We start from the raw sequence: 18,306 nt of genomic DNA, 5'->3' as shown, positions 1-18,306 counted from the left end.
TGCTGCACTTTGACTTCACCCTTGGTGCTTCATGGTCTGACTGAAGTACATTCTCCAAAAAGTTCAAGATGGGTCTATATTCAGGTTAAGCAACTTCTACATTTATTTTTCTAATTTCGTATTAAGGTCTTTTTGGGAAATACACTGTTGATTTTTGGTTAAGATATGCCATTGTTCATTGACTCTTTCTGATGGTCAGAAATGAGTTTCCTTTGACTATTCAAAAACAAATGGTCTGGAGATACTACATATGAACATAAATACCTGAGCATATTATTCAAATATCCCTGCCATTATGTGCAACAGTAAGAAGTACTAATAGCAGATAAAAGTTTAGCTATACATTTGCTGAAATCCAGGTAACTGAAAATGATTTATTAAGGTGAAATGGTTCATGAATGGCAAACTTGCAAGGAATGAAAGGCACAGAGGACTATGGAACTATTTTTGTGTACAAACGTAATAAAATCCTCTAAAAATATTCAGAATAAAAATTTTAAAATGTAAATACATTACACATATACATCAATCCTAGTAATTAAAATAGAAGATTCAAAGTATATAAAATTTAATAGAAAGAGAACTTTATTCTAAATAACATTCTTAAATCTGCCCATTAAGAGCACAGTAAACATTTAACAGTTTTTATTTTATTAATGAAATTAGATTTTTTACATACAAAATCAGCTAAGTAATTTTATTTACAAAAATAATAAAGAAACTGCATATTTATTGTGGAAAAATAACCATTTTGATAAAAGAAAAAGAATTTAATGAAAGTTTAATGCAACAAAGTAAGAATGGCTTTTTGTTTCATGGTCTGATACTTTGACTTAAATGTGGATTACTCTGGTATCTCTTGAAACCTAAGTAATAAGATCTTTAAACAAGCACTGAATAAAAAATTAGGTTGGGTGTATTCTGGAAGCTGAATCAACACGACTAAGTGGAGTTTGTGGTCACAGAGGATTTGTCATTTTTCTTCCTTTGCCCTTATGAAAATACATTAATAGAAAATTACCAATGGAAAATATTTTAAAATTTGTTATATTCCTATCAACTTTGACATTGCTTAGCAAATTATATTAATTTCTTTCAATCAATGTTAATACTTTGTCTAGAATTAGGGTAGAGGTAGACTAATCTTTGTATTCAAACATTTTAAAACATTGTTTTAAATGCCATATAAGGAATAATATAAAATAGTATTTTTTTAAATATTGGAGATTTAATTTACTATTATATTTTAAATAATTCCTTTTTTATATACAATAAGTTGTTGCTTAAAACTCATTTGATTAAAATTATTACTCCCAGGAACTATTTTAGTCTTTTAATTGCTAATCTTGACAAATTAAGAATACCTATTTCTAAATAAGCTTCTATTTTTGAAAAAGTCCCAACGATTTAAATGCATTATAGATCCCCTACAACAAAGTATTAGGTGACAGTGTCTACTGATATGAAAAATGAAATTCAGAAATGCAAACTGGGTTATATAAAACTATTTGTACTACATTTTTAGTAAATGTGATTTAACACCTGTAAGTAGTAAATTATACTTTTTCTCTCACTCTTGTTAGCATCTTATTTTAGAATAGAGCACAGAAATGCATGGGACTCTCAGGTATTCTTCTACATCTGTAAACACATCCCTGAAGCCCCCAGACACACAGTTCACTCTTGTGGGGGGAATGAGAGGCCCTCAGTTGGCAAACTTCTTTTGAAGCGTTCTCTATTAATTTTAAAGAAAAATACACTATTTTCCTTTTGATACCAAAGGTTTTTCCTTTCTTTAAAAGACACTGACCACATTTTAAGTTTCTATGAAAATTATATTTACACGTCACCTGAAATCTAGTAACACAACAAATGAGTCCTTTCCTAGAGATAAAAGATATCAGAAAATTTATTTTTCATTCACCTAGGAAGAAAATAAACTTGAAATGTATAATTTTTAGAATAATGTGAAAAAGAAACCTTCCATGGAGAGCCCAATTTACAAAAATTTACATTTTTTTAAACTTACAATGAATACAATGCTACTGTTTTAACTGAATTGTGGGTGTGGGAGGTGCTATTGGGGGGATTCTGGACTGTGAAATGAGTATTTTTTTTTTTGGTAACCACTCACCTTTAACTTATTTAAAGTGAAAAATATTTACTGTATGACAACATTAAGTAAATTAAAATCATCACTCTTCTGTCACTGATGACTTCCTAGATTTGAGAACAAGGTCTTTAATGGATGAGGAAAGCTCCTGAAGTTCTTTACGAGTTGTATTGATGATATCCTCTTGTTCTTTGTCTAATTTATCACTCAAGGGATCTTCTCCCTGCCCAGTCTTCTTATTTTGACTGACTAAATGCTTTACAACCAAACCTTGATACTTTACTAAAAGAGTATGTTGATCCTGTGAAAAGAGAAAGGAGAGGAAGGTTAACAAACATGATTTAATTTTCTGTGGGACAAAGTAAGATTTATTCAACCATTATACACTGCAGGTCTTCATCTTTACAAATTACTGGTCATAGAAGTAGAAAGCTGAATCTAGCAAGGTCCTTGCTCTCAAGGAGGTTCCTTGCTCTCAAGGAGGTTAGTTTGGGGGAGATAAAACAAGAATACAGATAGTTTTAATGTAAGTTGACTGAGCTGGGTCTATCACCAAAGATAAAGTGACATGAAAGTTCAAAGAAGCCAGTTTACTTCTAGCTGAGAAGTCCCTCAGAAGAATGTGTGTTGGGTAAGACTTTTTAAGCTGACCCTTGAAGGACAGGTTAAACCTGCATAAACTGAAATGGAAGACTGAACATTATTATATCACTTCCAAAAGCTTAATTTCTAAATTCAGAATATTCTTTACCATAGATCTTAAAGGATCCTGAAACATTCCTGAACTATGCTGAGTTTTAAAAATCAATCTCCTCCTTCACTGTTCCCATTCTAGGAAGCAGAAACATGATGTTAATACACTCAAAATATTCAGAATCTAAAAGTTTTAAAAGTTTCAAGTACACTGAAAATATAATACCTCTGGAATTTTACTATTCAGAAAAGCAATGATCTGGGGGACACATCTTCCAGGTGCATGGAGCATGCTATGGGTTGAGAATTGAAACAACAGAACCGATGTGAGATGCAGAGTAAGAGCAGGGTCTTCTGTGACTTTTAGCTGTTCAACCAGTGCTTGTCGATGCTGAAACAGTACCTGCCTAAACAAGAAAGTAACACAAGCACGTTATCATATTCTAACAAGTTCTCACCAATTTCAGTTCTTCCCTTCTGTAGTCATTTTTAGGTTTCATAAACAATTTAAGGGACCTTTTATGCAACAGACACATAGTTCTGAACAGCATTGATAAACTAATATGCTAAAAAATAATAGAAAAACTATATAGATAGACAAACTATACATCAGAGATTCTCAAAGTATGCTTTTTATTTTGAATTGTAGGGTATCAAACAGAAGTGCCGTGGTTTAAATAAGGCTTCCTATAAAGAAGGTCTTAAGGCTAATAAGAATTATTAATTCCTAGGCTTGATCAGATATGGGATTAAGAACTCTGATACCTTATTCCATTGGGTCAGAGAGGGACACTTAAGGATATGAAGACTGACTACGTTTGAAGGTCTACAGCCATTTAGATACAACAGTTCTCTTTGCAGGATTCAGACAGACTCCAATTTCAGACATTAATTCAGTGTTACCTTTCTCTTTTTTTGTCTCCCTTCTTCAACATAATATCACAAGCTTCTGCTGCAGAATCCAGACAAGCAAGAAAGTCTTCTATGCTCTGGAAAGGTGTTTAAACCATTACTTACTTTTATAAACAGTCGCCTAAAGAAAAGCAGTCATTTAATGCTGTTTTATAATTTTATACCCCAAATACAATTTTTAAAAAGGTCATTTTGTCATTAGGTTTGAAACTGTGATTTAGGACTAGACAGTAAAGTGTCCCCCGCTTCATCTCTTTATTCACCCTCCAAAGAGGCTTCATCTCTTTATTCACCCTCCAAAGAGATGTCTTGAGTGTAGATTAATAGTTTTAAATTTAGTTTTCAGTTATTTTGATAAAAATCTATTCAAAGATCACAAATTCTAGCTCAAATATCTGAATACAGTAAAAATTTATTTACCTTTTCATTCAGAGAGTTGTGGAGTTTTGTGAGAGTCACTTTTGTTTCTTCTGATAATTTACTTAGAATTTTTTTTCTTACCTATAGGGCAAAAAAAAAAAAAAAAAAAATCCTTTGAGAATTGTATATGTACTACATGTCAAAGCTACAGAGTACACCATGAGAAACGCTGGGCTGGATGAAGCACAAGCTGGAATCAAGACTGCTGGGAGAAATATCAATAACCTCAGATATGCAGATGACACCACCCTTATGGCAGAAAGTGAAGAACTAAAGAGCCTCTTGATGAAAGTGAGAGAGAGTGAAGAAGTTGGCTTAAAGCTCAACATTCAGAAAACTAAGATTATGGCATCTGGTCCCATCACTTCATGGCAAACAGATGGGGAAACAGTGGCAGACTTTATTTTTTTGGGCTCCAAAATCACTGCAGATAGTGATTTCAGCCATGAAATTAAAAGATGCTTACTCCTTGCAAGAAAAGTTATGACCAACCTAGACAGCATATTAAAAAGTAGAGACATTACTTTGCCAACAAAGGTCCGTCTAGTCAAGGCTATGGTTTTTCCAGTGGTTATGTATGGATGTGAGAGTTGGACTATAAAGAAAGCTGAGCTCTGAAGAACTGATGCTTTTGAACTGTGGTGTTGGAGAAGACTCTTGCGAGTCCCTTGGACTGCAAGGAGATCCAACAAGTCCATCCTAAAGGAAATCAGTCCTGAGTGTTCACTGGAAGGACTGATGTTGAAGATGAAACTCCAATACTTTGGCCACGTGATGTGAAGAACTGACTCATCTGAAAAGACCCCGGTGCTGGGAAAGACTGAAGGCAGGAGGAGAAGTGGATGACAGAGAATGAGATGGTTGGATGGCATCACTGACTCAATGGACATGAGTTTGAGTAAACTCCAGGAGTTGATGATGGACAGGGAGGCCTGGTGTGCTGCAGTCCATGGGGTCACAAAGTCGGACACGACTGAGTGACTGAACTGAACTGAATATACATTCAAACAAAGCAAAACAAAAAATGTGTATTATCCTTGTTCTTAAATTTCAGACTGCAAACTTGGGATAAAATACGCTAAAATACTTTAACATCAGAACGCTAGTCAACAGCTAGCCAAAGAGGCTAGATGCAGCCTGCACTCATCCCATTTGCTCCTGCAGTAAAACAGGAGGATCAGAGAGCACGTGAGTGAATGAGCACATACCCACTGTTCATCTTGCAAGAAAAAGAGAATTTGGGGTAAGAGCTGCTCCTTATCTTTTCCATTGTGGTGGGAAGAGTATTTTTCCCTAAGGCCAGTTGAGGGAGCCCCACTCATAAATATCAAGCGTATCTATAAGTGAGGGGACTTGAGCCATGGATAGATGGATGCTATACTGTCTGGTGTGTGGAACTTTACCGCACTCCACCCCAGATATGCTTTGTAAAGTTTGGTGGCATTTGTGGACAGTCTTATGGCTCCTCCTAGTGCAAATGTTCTAGAGGAGGCCTTACTGGAATGGTGTGGGCAGCAGGCTCTAAAATTACAGTGTCTTGGAAGACTGGACAACCTACTGACTCCTGTCCTCCATGTTACACCAATCTTCCTGTGGCCCTTGAAGGGCATGGGACAGAACCCATGTATTTCCCACAGCGGAGGTTAGCATGCAGGCAGGTACATGAAAGAGTCCACATAGCTGGCACTCACTATTCAAGCTGAAGAATGGAAGGGAAACAGTGCCTTTCTTGGACCTCTGTTTGGGGGTTTAGGGAGAGTCCTTGATATGAGAAGGAGTTGCATGATAATAAAAACATTTCCCCCAAACAGCCTATCTCACTTATGTGACAAATGTCACATCAGGAGAGGCCACAAGCATTAGGCTGATTTGGTTTGAACTGGATCAATGCCAGTGATATGCAGTCAGTCTCATAAAGGCAGTTTTGTCTCTCATTCTTCCTAATCTCCAACTTTAAGTGGATCCAGGGTGTGGAAGGAGAGGAGGATGGGGCAGACCATACTTTTCTTCCTCTAGGCAAATAGGAGCCATAGCTCCACCTTACACTGCAAAAAGGGAAGAGAGGAGCTTTGAATTTGAGATTAGAACTTAAGAAAATGAACTGGAGTCAGTCTAAATAAATGAGACAGTGTCACGAAATGAAAACTGCAAAGTTATAGAATCTGGTCAGAACTCTGGTAAGGGATATACAACTCAACAGAAAAAAGGGGTGTGACACAACAATAATTAGGAGGAAATAAAACCTGATTTCAAAATAACTGAACACCATTACTCTTCCCCCTCTCCCCACCTTGTTCTGGCTATCTCATGGGATTCTAAACTGTTGTCCTAGCCTAGACCTCTAAGGATTGTTAAAATTTCAGCTGTTTTATTTCCTGTCTCTGTGACAGACACCTCTTCTCCCTGAACATCCACCTTAGGTAAGCCAGTCTATTTATCCTACCTCTTTGGATAGTCACCTTCATTCTCTGAAAGGTTATCTGGTAAAATTAATTCCAATCTAGGTCATCTGATTAGCTTAAAAGAAGATTTTGTACATTACAGAGCTTATTTGTGTGTGCATGCTTAGTTAAGTCCAACTTTTTGTGGCCCCCTGGACTACATGGGCCAAATTCAGACTTAAATTGAAGAAAGTAGGGAAAAAACACTAGACCATTCAGGTATGACCTAAATCAAATCCCTTAGATTATACAGTGGAAGTGAGAAATAGATTTAAGGGCCTAGATCTGATTAGAGTACCTGATGAACTATGGACGGAGGTTCATGACATTGTACAGGAGACAGGGATCAAGACCATCCCCATGGAAAAGAAATGCAAAAAAGCAAAATGGCTGTCTGGGGAGGCCTTACAAATAGCTGTGAAAGAGAAGCGAAAAGCAAAGGAGAAAAGGAAAGATATAAGCATCTGAATGCAGAGTTCCAAAGAATAGCAAGAAGAGATAAGAAAGCCTTCTTCAGCGATCAATGAAAAGAAATAGAGGAAAACAACAGAATGGGAAAGACTAGAGATCTCTCCAAGAAAATTAGAGATACCAAGGGAATATTTCATGCAAAGATGGGCTCGATAAAGGAGAGAAATGGTATGGACCTAACAGAAGCAGAAGATATTAAGAAGACGTGGCAAGAATACACAGAAGAACTGTACAAAACAGATCTTCACGACCCAGATAATCACGATGGTGTGATCACTCACCTAGAGCCAGACATCCTGGAATGTGAAGTCAAGTGGGCCTTAGAAAGCATCACTACGAACAAAGTTGGTGGAGGTGATGGAATTCCAGTTGAGCTATTCCAAATCCTGAAAGATGATGCTGTGAAAGTGCTGCACTGAATATGCCAGCAAATTTGCAAAACTCAGCAGTGGCCACAGGACTGGAAAAGGTCAGTTTTCATTCTAATCCCAAAGAAAGGCAATGTCAAAGAACGCTTAAACTACCACACAATTGCACTCATCTCACATGCTAGTAAAGTAAAGCTCAAAATTCTGTAAGCCAGGCTTCAGCAATACATGAACTGTGAACTTCCAGACATTCAAGCTGGTTTTAGAAAAGGCAGAGGAACCAGAGATCAAATTGCCAACATCCACTGGATCAAGGAAAAAGTAAGAGAGTTCCAGAAAAACATCTATTTCTGCTTTATTGACTATGCCAAAGCCTTTGACTGTGTGGATCACAATAAACTGTGGAAAATTCTGAAAGAGATGGGAATACCAGACCACCTGACCTGCCTCTTGAGAAACCTATATGCAGGTCAGGAAGCAACAGTTAGAACTGGACATGGAACAACAGACTGGTTCCAAATAGGAAAAGGAGTACGGCAAGGCTGTATATTGTCACCCTGTTTATTTAACTTATATGCCGAGTACATCCTGAGAAATGCTGGGCTGGAAGAAGCACAAGCTGGAATCAAGATTGCCGGGAGAAGTATCAATAACCTCAGATATGCAGATGACACCACCCTTCTGGCAGAAAGTGAAGAGGAACTCAAAAGCCTCTTGATGAAAGCGAAAGAGGAGAGTGAAAAAGTTGGCTTAAAGCTCAACATTCAGAAAACGAAGATCATGGCATCTGGTCCCATCACTTCATGGCAAATAGATGGGGAAACAGTGGAAACAGTGTCAGACTTCATTTTGGGGGGGGGGCTCCAAAAGCACTGCAGATGGTGACTGCAGCCATGAAATGAAAAGATGCTTACTCCTTGGAAGGAAAGTTATGACCAACCTAGACAGCATACTGAAAAGCAGAGACATTACTTTGCCAACAAAGGTCCCTCTAGTCAAGGCTATGGTTTTCCCAGTGGTCATGTATGGATGTGAGAGTTGGACTGTGAAGAAAGCTGAGCTCTGAAGAATTGATGCTTTTGAACTGTGGTGTTGGAGAAGACTCTTGAGAGTCCCTTGGACTGCAAGGAGATCCAACCAGTCCATTCTGAAGGAGATCAGTCCTATTGGAAGGACTGATGCTGAAGCTGAAACTCCAGTACTTTGGCCACCTCATGCAAAGAGCTGACTCTTTGTAAAAGACCCTGATGCAGGGAGGGATTGGGGGCAGGAGGAGAAGGGGACGACAGAGGATGAGATGGCTGGATGGCATCACCGACTCGCTGGACATGAGTTTGAGTAAACTCCGGGAGTTGGTGATGGACAGGGAGGCCTGGTGTGCTGCGATTCATGGGGTCCATGGGGTCACAAAGACTCAGACATGACTGAGCGACTGAACTGAACTGGACTACATGTGGACTGCCATTCTTCTCTGTCCATGGGATTGAACCTGTGTATCCTGCACTAGCAGGTGGATGGATCCTTTACCACTGTGCCACCTGGGAAGCCTAAGAACTTATCTTTTTTAAAAGAGATGATGTTCTCCTGTTACTTTCTATATGCTAACAGGAAGTAGAAGGCCAAGCATGCATGCTATCATATTTATTACAGCCATTTCCAGACACAATGTCTAGTATTTCCTTTTATTATTACTGTTAATAGACTGGTCATATTACCAGTCCTGGTAGCAACTGTATATACAGTGTACTAAACCTGAACTAAAAATCGGACAGATTTCTAAAAACTCCTTCCTGAATTTCATTTTCCTTTTAGGATGTGAGAAAATAAAATGTGCTTGGACTTCAAAGCAAAACACATCAAGAGTGGCAAGAAAAACACTAACTTACTTCACTGGTAATGGTTGCAGGATCATCTACTGCCATCATTAAGTCCGAAGCTAAGAAGTTGAAAATGAGATTAGTGATATCAGTACACACTGTTTTCAGCAAGTGTTTTGTAAGAGCAGCTTGGGTATCATCTGGAAAATAAAGATGCTTTATTAAAATGAATGTCTAAGAACAACTGAGAATCAATGAAAAAACACTATTAAGTATAATACCTGTAAAGAACTTCATCCCTTTTTCAAATAATCGAATATTATTGTAAAGGTTTGAAACCTCTTCTTGCAAGTCCTTGATCGTGCGCTTTCTACCAGTTCCAGAGGCTGAAGAAGTTGAAGTCATGTAAACTGAATGTACCACCTCGAGGTAAGTTTTATTTAAAGGTCTATGAGTAAGATAAATATATTTAGTTCATTAAAATGCCCTGGGTTTATGTAGATAGGAAACTTTGCTTCTATGGATATAAGGCTTTAAAAAGATCTCTATTTAAAAAAAAGAAGATTTGGAGAATGGTTCACAAGAATTTTTCCTCTAATTCCAGAAATTAAAATTAAGAATAATTAATTTGAAGTTATAAAGTAATTAAACTTATTGCACTAAAGACAATAAGAAAAACAGTTTTAACAAAAGCTTCAGTTCAAATTCAGTTTAGAGCAACTTTTTAAATTAGGTAATCTGGTATAAATACAGCAGATTATAAATTTGTTTCCCATTCTCAGGAATAATAACTTAAACTCTCAATTTCTAAAGTACTATAAGAAGATCTGTATTTTTAAAAATCCTTATGCTAAACACAGAATAGACTTTTAAAATGTAGTGGCAAATGGTTAACAGTAACTATTTTGACTTTTTATATATGAAAAATATAACTATGTAACATGTTTATGCACAAGAACATTCATTTAAATTTTTTAAAATTTGACTACAAAAGCTCTGTTTCTAAATTCAAAAAGTTAGTTAGATGCACTGGGCTCCTGGATTGCATTTAGAGAAGCTTATACATACAGACTAACTTGTGGGAAAACTTCATGGTAGTTAGGGATAGTCGTTATATACAATTTATTTCTGTATAAAAATAAATTTAGCCTGGCTCATTTATAAGGTAGTGCTGTCTAAATTTATTTTCTCTAAGGGCAGTTTGTTACTTTATTTTCTCTCTACAAGTGCACTGTTTATCTTCTGTTTGACAGAGAATAATCTTTTCATTTTAGATGTTACTTTTCATGCAATGTTGTTTTCTTCCAACTAGGACTGGAAGAGAGAAGGAGATGAGACTGCCTCCACATTCCTGCCCTGTATTTTCGGCACTGCCTTGCCCAGCACACTTAAATATTTGTTGAACTACTATAAGCAAACAAAATCTAGAATTTAGTGACTTAAATTTGAAGTTTTGAAAACAAAATATGTTTTCAATGAGGGTGTGAAAATTTTAGTAACTCACTAAATCTCTACCATAAAACAAAAAACATATACTTGCTTTATTAAATACTCTGCAAGCTCAGAAATAAACTCCTCAGGGGCATCTTGTAAGTGTTTTCTTAAAAAATCCTCAATCTCATCCTGGAACATAAAAGTAATCTCTGGTTTCTTCTTTCCTGTAAAAAAAAAAATGAGCCACAGGAAAAAACAAAGTAAGCAACCTACAAGCAAATAATATATTTAATAAGATAGTAATTTATTCACTGCTGATCATAAAGTCTCTAATGTTAACTTTTGTCACCAAAATTGCCCATGTCAAATAGCAGTAAGCAATGAAAACACTGTTAAAATAGAATATATAGTGGCATTTCGAGTAATAACATTTTAACTTGTTTTCTACATGTCAGTCAAAAATAGTAACGATGATTCTCCCCCTAATCTAACTAGGATGATGCAAATATCTGGAAATCAAAACAATCAAGTGGATTGTTAAAATCTTAGGATAAATTTTTTGTTGAACAATGGATACGGAGCAGACGGTCCTTCTTTATAAATATTTACTAAAAATCAAATCATCCTTATAATCAAGTGAACCACAATTCTAGTAGAATGAAGCTAAAAACTGTCTTTTTGAACAGGCATGGATGAAAAAAACCTACAATTTTATAGCCATAATTATTTTTGCTCTCACAAAAATAATTCTATGCCAAGGAAAATTTGTATGTAATGGAAATAATTGTTAACTGAGGAAATGTCATGCCTACTCACTTACTTGGAAAAGTATGGGTTGCAAAGAAAACTAACAATATTTCCATAATTAATTGTTAAAGTATAAAAAACTGATTATTTCCAGCTAAATTAGGTTATTGCCTCTAAAAGTGAAACCTTAGAGATAACAGAAGAGCTCAAAAATCAATTTTCAGTATGCATCAAGATCTAAGTACAGCTCCTTCTTGTAGCTTTAGGATAGGAAAGTACTATCCTTTTTTTTTTCCTGAGTTTTGCTATTCATTCCTGCTCTCTGACATCAAATAGTATTTGACTAGTTATTAAACTGTATTATTTCCTTCCGGTAATCTTTTACACAGAGTTGAGCGTGTATTTTAGCTGAGAATCAAACTGCATCCCCCATTTCTGAGATTACAACAAAACAGTTTTTCAAAAGCACTGAAATTTGCCTTTTCTTTAAATTCTTTTATAGCTCCTGTCCTACTAAACTATACACAAAAGGAGTATCACAATGCCTCAATTACTTAAGACTACAGATTTTAGAGAAGTATTTTCTTAAATGCCCCTTCACTAACTCCTTGTTTAACCTCTGAGGAACTCATACAGAATAGTCTTAATGCTAATTAAAAATAAGGGTTGAGTTCACAGTTTCCAAGATACTTTTCTGTTAATTAATATTGCTTTATGTATGTTGAGAACAGTACCTATTTTGACTTATTTTAGAATACTTTAGACAGATCTTAAGCAATTGTTCTATTACAAGTAGTGGCATATTAACATCTGAAGCCTTGTCACTTGATATTTATACTTCCCAAGCCGATAAATAATAAATTCTGTGGAAGAGGTAAAAAAAAAAATCTCAAATCATCATTTCAAGTTTCTCTTTGTGCTGGGGAAAAGGAGAAGGGGAGGTATCATAGTTTCATTAATTTTTAAAACAAACATAAAAAAAATCATACTTTTATTTAGAAAAGCAACGTAAGGTGTGTCTTGCTAACTTAACCATACCAAATACTAACTAAAGTCTAGATAAAGAAAGATTCATATATCTAGTTCCCCTGCTTAGATACAAGCAACCAACCAATTAGGTGTTACCATAAAAATTAAAATTATTTTTAATAATTTTTAATTTAAATAATTTTGGATAAAATTATTATTAACTTCAATTTGCAGAGTCACTTTTCATAAAATGTTCTACTTTGCTTTGCATGGAAGCTGGGAGACCATAAAAATCTATGCAAGCTGTAACTGCAAAGTGTTTGTAATAAACAATGGGAAAATTTATGATTGTTCTGTAACCTTTTAAAAATGTTTGTGAAAACATTCAAAGTTCTTATTGCTGGTTATGAATGTATATGGAAATGAAAAATAAGACTAATAATTCTAATATAGTACATTGTAATTTAGTGCATCAGAAACACTGAGAATGGAAATACTTTCTTTGTAAAAAACTTATCAAGAATAATTTGAACACTGCTTACCTTCGTCTCATCCTGTAACTTAAAATACAGAGCAAGCACCTTTTCTATGCCTGAGCAAGCTGTCATATTCCCTTTTTAACTCTCAATCAGCTTCCAACATTTTATTCTTTGCCCTCTCAACACTGTGAAACACTTATGAGAATTCCTTTAAGGTGAAGCTTTTTTGTCAATTTCATACCCTGAAGACATCTTTATCCTTTTTGTCATAATCATTTCCCTTATTTACGTCGTGTGCTTTACCAAGCTCCTCTGTGCAGCTAAAGTTTCTTGAACAGAGGCAACTTCAACATTCCCACAGTCAGATATTTCTTCTACAACTCCACTTATTCTTGATTCATATTTCCAGTGTTATCAGTTTCCTTTGCCACACATTCATCTTTGTTGGCCAATTTCCTCTTTTGATTATGCATTTTTATAAAATGTCACATGGATTTATCACTGGGGGACAAGGAGGTAACACAAACTACATGCTGTGTTTTCAGTGCATAAAGCAAGTTAAGAGACGCACAGTGATCAGTCTTTGACAAACTTGGAAATAAGTGATGTGACTGTCACAGACCATGATGCACATCTGTTATTTATGTGATCTGTGGACTAAGGAGCCAGCAGCCAAGTCTGTACCTTATGCAATTACTCAGTACACTACCCTGGTGACTGAAATATGAACTGCATTGTTGGGGTACTGGTGTTATTTAACTGTGAAATTGTGCCCAGTGAAACTCCACAAAGCAAGGACTTCCTGCATAATCACAGACACCTCACTGTATGCATCTTAAGAAAGTAAGTTAAAAAAAATCACACACATACAAAGGAGAAGTAAAATGAGCTACACACCTGTGTGAGATGACTCATCATCACTATCGTCATCTTTTCTTCCTTTCTTCTTGGTTTTTTTAATTTTGTACTCTCGGGCATTGCTGCCACCGCCTCCTCTCACGCTTCCACTGCCCTCTGATGGGAAAATGACATTAGTTAGTATTACCTAATACTGTTTTTAGAAATAATGACACTATATTGCCAAATAAACTTAACTTTTAGCCACTTTTTAATGTTGTGGTTTATTAAAATATTTTAAAAATTCAAACAATAAAAATTAATAAATAATAAGATGAAATATTTGAATTAAAGCAACTCACTTAGATAGCCTATTTACTCTAAATGCAGTCTTTCTGTAATAACATCTATTTTCTGAAGCTTTGACTTTTTCCTGGCCAAACTCATCCCTTTAGCTTCCTTCTATCTTCCTCAAAAGTGCCCTAAGTTGTTTATCTCTGTTACCACAGCCTCACTAACAGCCCCTATTCCAGTACCTCACAAATTTGGGTTTGTCTTCTTGATTGAAAGATTATTCCCCAGGTTTACAGGAGACATGCTGACTCTCCCACCACCCTAAAAAAGACAATGAACTTCTTGACAGTAGGGAGCCTCTCTCACTAATGTTCACATCCTCAGGGTTAAGGCAATGCTGGACAGATAACAGGCACTCAATAATTATTGACCATAAATTGGTTAAGTGGAAAAATATCAATCACCTACTGGCCAAATAAAGACTAAAAAAATACAAACCAAGAAACAGACTAAGACACTATCAATAAATTAGAGTATTCCTCTATTATATATCTACATTTAAAATATCTATTTGACAAAATAAAATAATAATGGGATTATAACATTGAAAATTATTTCATAAAAGATTCATTTTTAAAATAGAATGATATATATATGTATAAACAAAGATTCTTGTTCTAAACTCTAAGTAGAATTCCCTTAAAGTCAAAGTGAACTGAAAGTCACATAGTCATGTCTGACTCTTTGCAGCCCCATGGACTATACAGTCCATGGAATTCTCCAGGCCAGAATACTGGAGTGGGTAGCCGTTTCCTTCTCCAGGGGATCTTCCCAACCCAGGATCGAACCCAGGTCTCCCACTTTGCAAGCAGACTGATTATCAGCTGAGCCACCTAGATTTCATCATTTTCTGTAAGTTCTATTGCTTTTATGATAGAAAAACACAACTTTCAAATTAAAGTTTAAAGTGAATGTGTTTTTTACATTTGGTAATACATTTCTTATGGTAAATATGTTTGACATTATTCCATGAACTGTAATTAAACTATTTAACAGCAGTATCAGAACACCAGATGACCCTGAATTTTAAGAAGGATATAAAGCAGACTAGTTATACTGATGTAAGTACAACCAACTGATTAAGTGGATTTAAATCTTCAAATAACAAAATATGCATTGCTATGAAAATTATGATTTTTTACAGTAATTTACCATATTCTAGTTTTCCTAGAATAGAGAAATTTCAGAACACCATTATTGACTTTGTAGAAAAAGATTTTTGAAGAGAAAAATAATCTTGAAGTAGTGAGCTTCCACAGCAAATAAAGTTTTTATAATGGATGTTCAATATAGCTGTATTTATTGATTAAATACGTTGAATATCTAATTTCTTTAACCTTGATATAGCACTAATAAAATTTTTCATACTACAAAAAGTATGGAAAATGTGTGTTAATTTCCCAATGCAAGTTACTAGTATACCAGTGATACCTAGGATAATTTCCAGTGATTCTAAATTAAAAGAATACATAAAAACAGGCCCTCAGGAAATTCATTCACTCAATAAATACTTATGGAGCACTTAAAATATGCCAAGGAGTGCTCTAAGTATTAGGGAAACAATAAATGAGATGGAGAAGATTCCAAAATGATAAAAGACATCACAGTCATAAAAGTGATGTAAAAAACTAGGAGAATAATATATGGAGACTGACAATGTTGTCTACTATTCTGGGTGGTGGTTGGGCAGGCCTCTGTGAGGAAATGACATTTCAAGGGGAGCTCTTGATGATAAGAAGGAAACAGTTACTTGAATTCATGAGACCATTCCAGGTAGAAGTGAACATAAACTTGCAAAGTCTGAGAATCAAGAAGGAAAAAGAAAGCTACTAGGGCTGGAACATTAAACAGCAATGGGAACAGGAGGTCATGAAATTAGCTTAATTCTCACAAAATGAAGAGTAACCATCAATATTTTCATTTTTATAATCAAGTTAATTCATTAGCAAAAGATGTGGTTAATATCAGCAGGTGAATTAAACAAAAGGCCTTCCTAAAGGTCTGATAAATACAAAGTTCATGGCAATGAATAAAAAACTCATCTTGAATCTTCCATGTTGTTAATAATTTGTTACCTGTTGCTTTCCTCCTTCGTTCATCTTTTTTATCCTTTTTACTTGTATTAATGCTTTCTAAAATGGAGATTTGTTTCAGATCTTCTTCAGTGATTAAATGAACAGGATTGTTTTTCATTTCCTGAAATAAAACATGCTTATTTTTTGTAGGCAAATATATAAAATATTACAAAATGCATAAAATAAAACTTGTTTATATACTCATATCCTAATTGTTTTTTGTTTGGTTTCACTGCTAAGAATTATAGAGCTTTGTCTCAGCTGCCACTCAGATTGTTAGTCCTTGCCCCAAATCAATCTCCTTCCCTGTTGTCCTTGACTTCTTGTAATTATCACCAGGTAATGAGAAATCCTATGCTTGATCACTTAACAACTAACTGGTCACACAGTACTGGATATAATCCTCTTTAAATGTTATTGGCTAATTTTGCCACTGCCTACCAGGTGACCCTTTCTCCCTCTCTTTTCAAGACTCCCATGGTCTAGTACCACTTGGATATCCGAGATGACTAGAAAGATAATGAAATCTCCATTCCCACAATAATGATCACATATAAGTTGCATACTTAGTCATGTAAACTCTTCCCCACTCTGGACTCATTCTTGATCTCTGCTTTTTTATAAATTTATGTTAGAAACAATGAACTATTTAAAAGTTCAGAAAATGGTTCTAAATCTGTAGTGAAAAACATTTTGTTGAAAATATTTCCTTTTCAGTTTTCCAATGAAATGTTGTATCATTTTGTTTGAGTGTCATTTTATTTGAAATGACAGTTCAAACAAAGGAATTTTTTTCCCCCTGAATTTATTTTTGTGGTTGGAGGGAGGAAAACAAGAAAAAAAATGATAGTGTTAAACTGCAGTTTAGTGAAAGGTCACAAATGAAAATAATAATGTAGTCCTTTACTAACTGGTAGCTAACATGTATCAGACATTTTATTTACATCATTCCTTAATTCACATTTATCCTTTTAAGAATAGGCATCATCCTTTTCTTTGAAGATGGGGGAACTGGAGGTCTATTAGTCAAACACCTACAGGGTCAACAAGCTGAAATTAGAACTCAGGTTTACAGATATCAATCCAGTGTACTTTACACTCCTCTCTGCTGGTTTGCAGGCCAAATATAGAAAAGTTATGTCATTTTAAAGACTATTAAGGAGCTTAGAAGGAATACAGATAAACACAAATTATATACTTAATAGGCCCTCATGAATTATTAAGTCTGAGATATAAATGGGTTTTTTCTACCTATTTGTGAGCAGGCTTTATTATGGGGGTGCTGTTAACCAGAAACATGAATTCAACAGTCATTAAAGCAGACATGGTATGACCTCTGCTTCTAAACACTTCCACAGCAGTTGCTCTGAGGAACTAATCAATGTGGATAGTAACAATTTCTTTCCTCATTAAGTCATCTGGCTGGTAACTACTAAATAGGTAAAATTATGAGGTTCTGCTAGATATAGTAAATATAATGTGTATTGATAAATAGATACACTCTATATTATGCATATAATACACTGGTATCATTTTTATGGATTTTAATGTTGGACAAATACTCTCAGGCGATAAGTGTATAATTTCATTGATAAGATTTTGATTTATAAAATCAGCTTCCTATGTTCTAACTTCTATATTCTGATGGGAATGAAGGAGGAGAAAAACAAATCCAGGAGAGGAAATAAGGAATGATGCAGTGAAGGAAAATAATGTATGAAACAGTTTTCAGTTTTGGGTATATGGCTTACCTTATTTTCAAAAGTCATCAGATGACTGTAATGTGAAAATACTGTTAAATCAGTAGGCGAAAGGAAATCTGGCATACCTTTTCAGCTTTCTGGTGCATCAGTTCACTGAACAGGTCTGTACAATCATTTATAAATTTTTCACTGACTACAATAGTATCACTAAAGACTACAGCTGAAGCCTGTTTGCTGAGTGCTCTCATTACATGTTGCAGCAATATTGCAGCATCTTCAACTGATAAGGAACTGGGTAGCAGAGGCTAGAATTACAAACAAAATGAAAACAAAGTATAAGTGCGATATAATACAGATCAACCATTTGTTATGTATATGCCCTCCCTAAGTGATCTCATTAAGTTCAATGGTTTTGGAACCATCTATATGCTGAACAACCTCCCAAATTATATTTCTAATTTTATCACCACTCT

At 35.1% G+C, this 18,306-nt stretch overlaps 1 protein-coding gene and 1 long non-coding RNA gene across 3 annotated transcripts in view; one reads left to right on the top strand and one right to left on the bottom strand.

Moving 5' to 3' along the window:
* Positions 1-562: 562 nt before the first annotated feature.
* The window catches only part of UFL1 (UFM1 specific ligase 1), a 69,542-nt gene continuing 51,798 nt past the window's right edge, over positions 563-18,306 (bottom strand). For both annotated transcript variants that reach the window (XM_006058050.4, XM_006058051.4), the window contains exons 10-19: positions 17,959-18,138; positions 16,131-16,251; positions 13,762-13,878; positions 10,776-10,893; positions 9,517-9,683; positions 9,305-9,435; positions 4,139-4,219; positions 3,710-3,795; positions 3,033-3,213; positions 563-2,414 (exon numbers count right to left, since the gene is read on the bottom strand). In XM_006058050.4, coding sequence (XP_006058112.1) covers positions 2,196-2,414; positions 3,033-3,213; positions 3,710-3,795; positions 4,139-4,219; positions 9,305-9,435; positions 9,517-9,683; positions 10,776-10,893; positions 13,762-13,878; positions 16,131-16,251; positions 17,959-18,138 — 1,401 coding nt within the window. In that variant the 3' untranslated portion in view covers positions 563-2,195. The remainder of the gene's footprint in view (positions 2,415-3,032; positions 3,214-3,709; positions 3,796-4,138; positions 4,220-9,304; positions 9,436-9,516; positions 9,684-10,775; positions 10,894-13,761; positions 13,879-16,130; positions 16,252-17,958; positions 18,139-18,306) is intronic.
* Positions 5,249-9,387, top strand: LOC123327706. Its single transcript, XR_006542382.1, has 2 exons — positions 5,249-5,381; positions 9,231-9,387. It is a non-coding gene; the product is annotated as an uncharacterized LOC123327706 (long non-coding RNA).

This window comes from Bubalus bubalis, chromosome 10, assembly GCF_019923935.1.
Source record: "Bubalus bubalis isolate 160015118507 breed Murrah chromosome 10, NDDB_SH_1, whole genome shotgun sequence".
NCBI lineage: Eukaryota > Metazoa > Chordata > Mammalia > Artiodactyla > Bovidae > Bubalus > Bubalus bubalis.
This window is presented reverse-complemented; position numbering and strand designations above follow the sequence as displayed.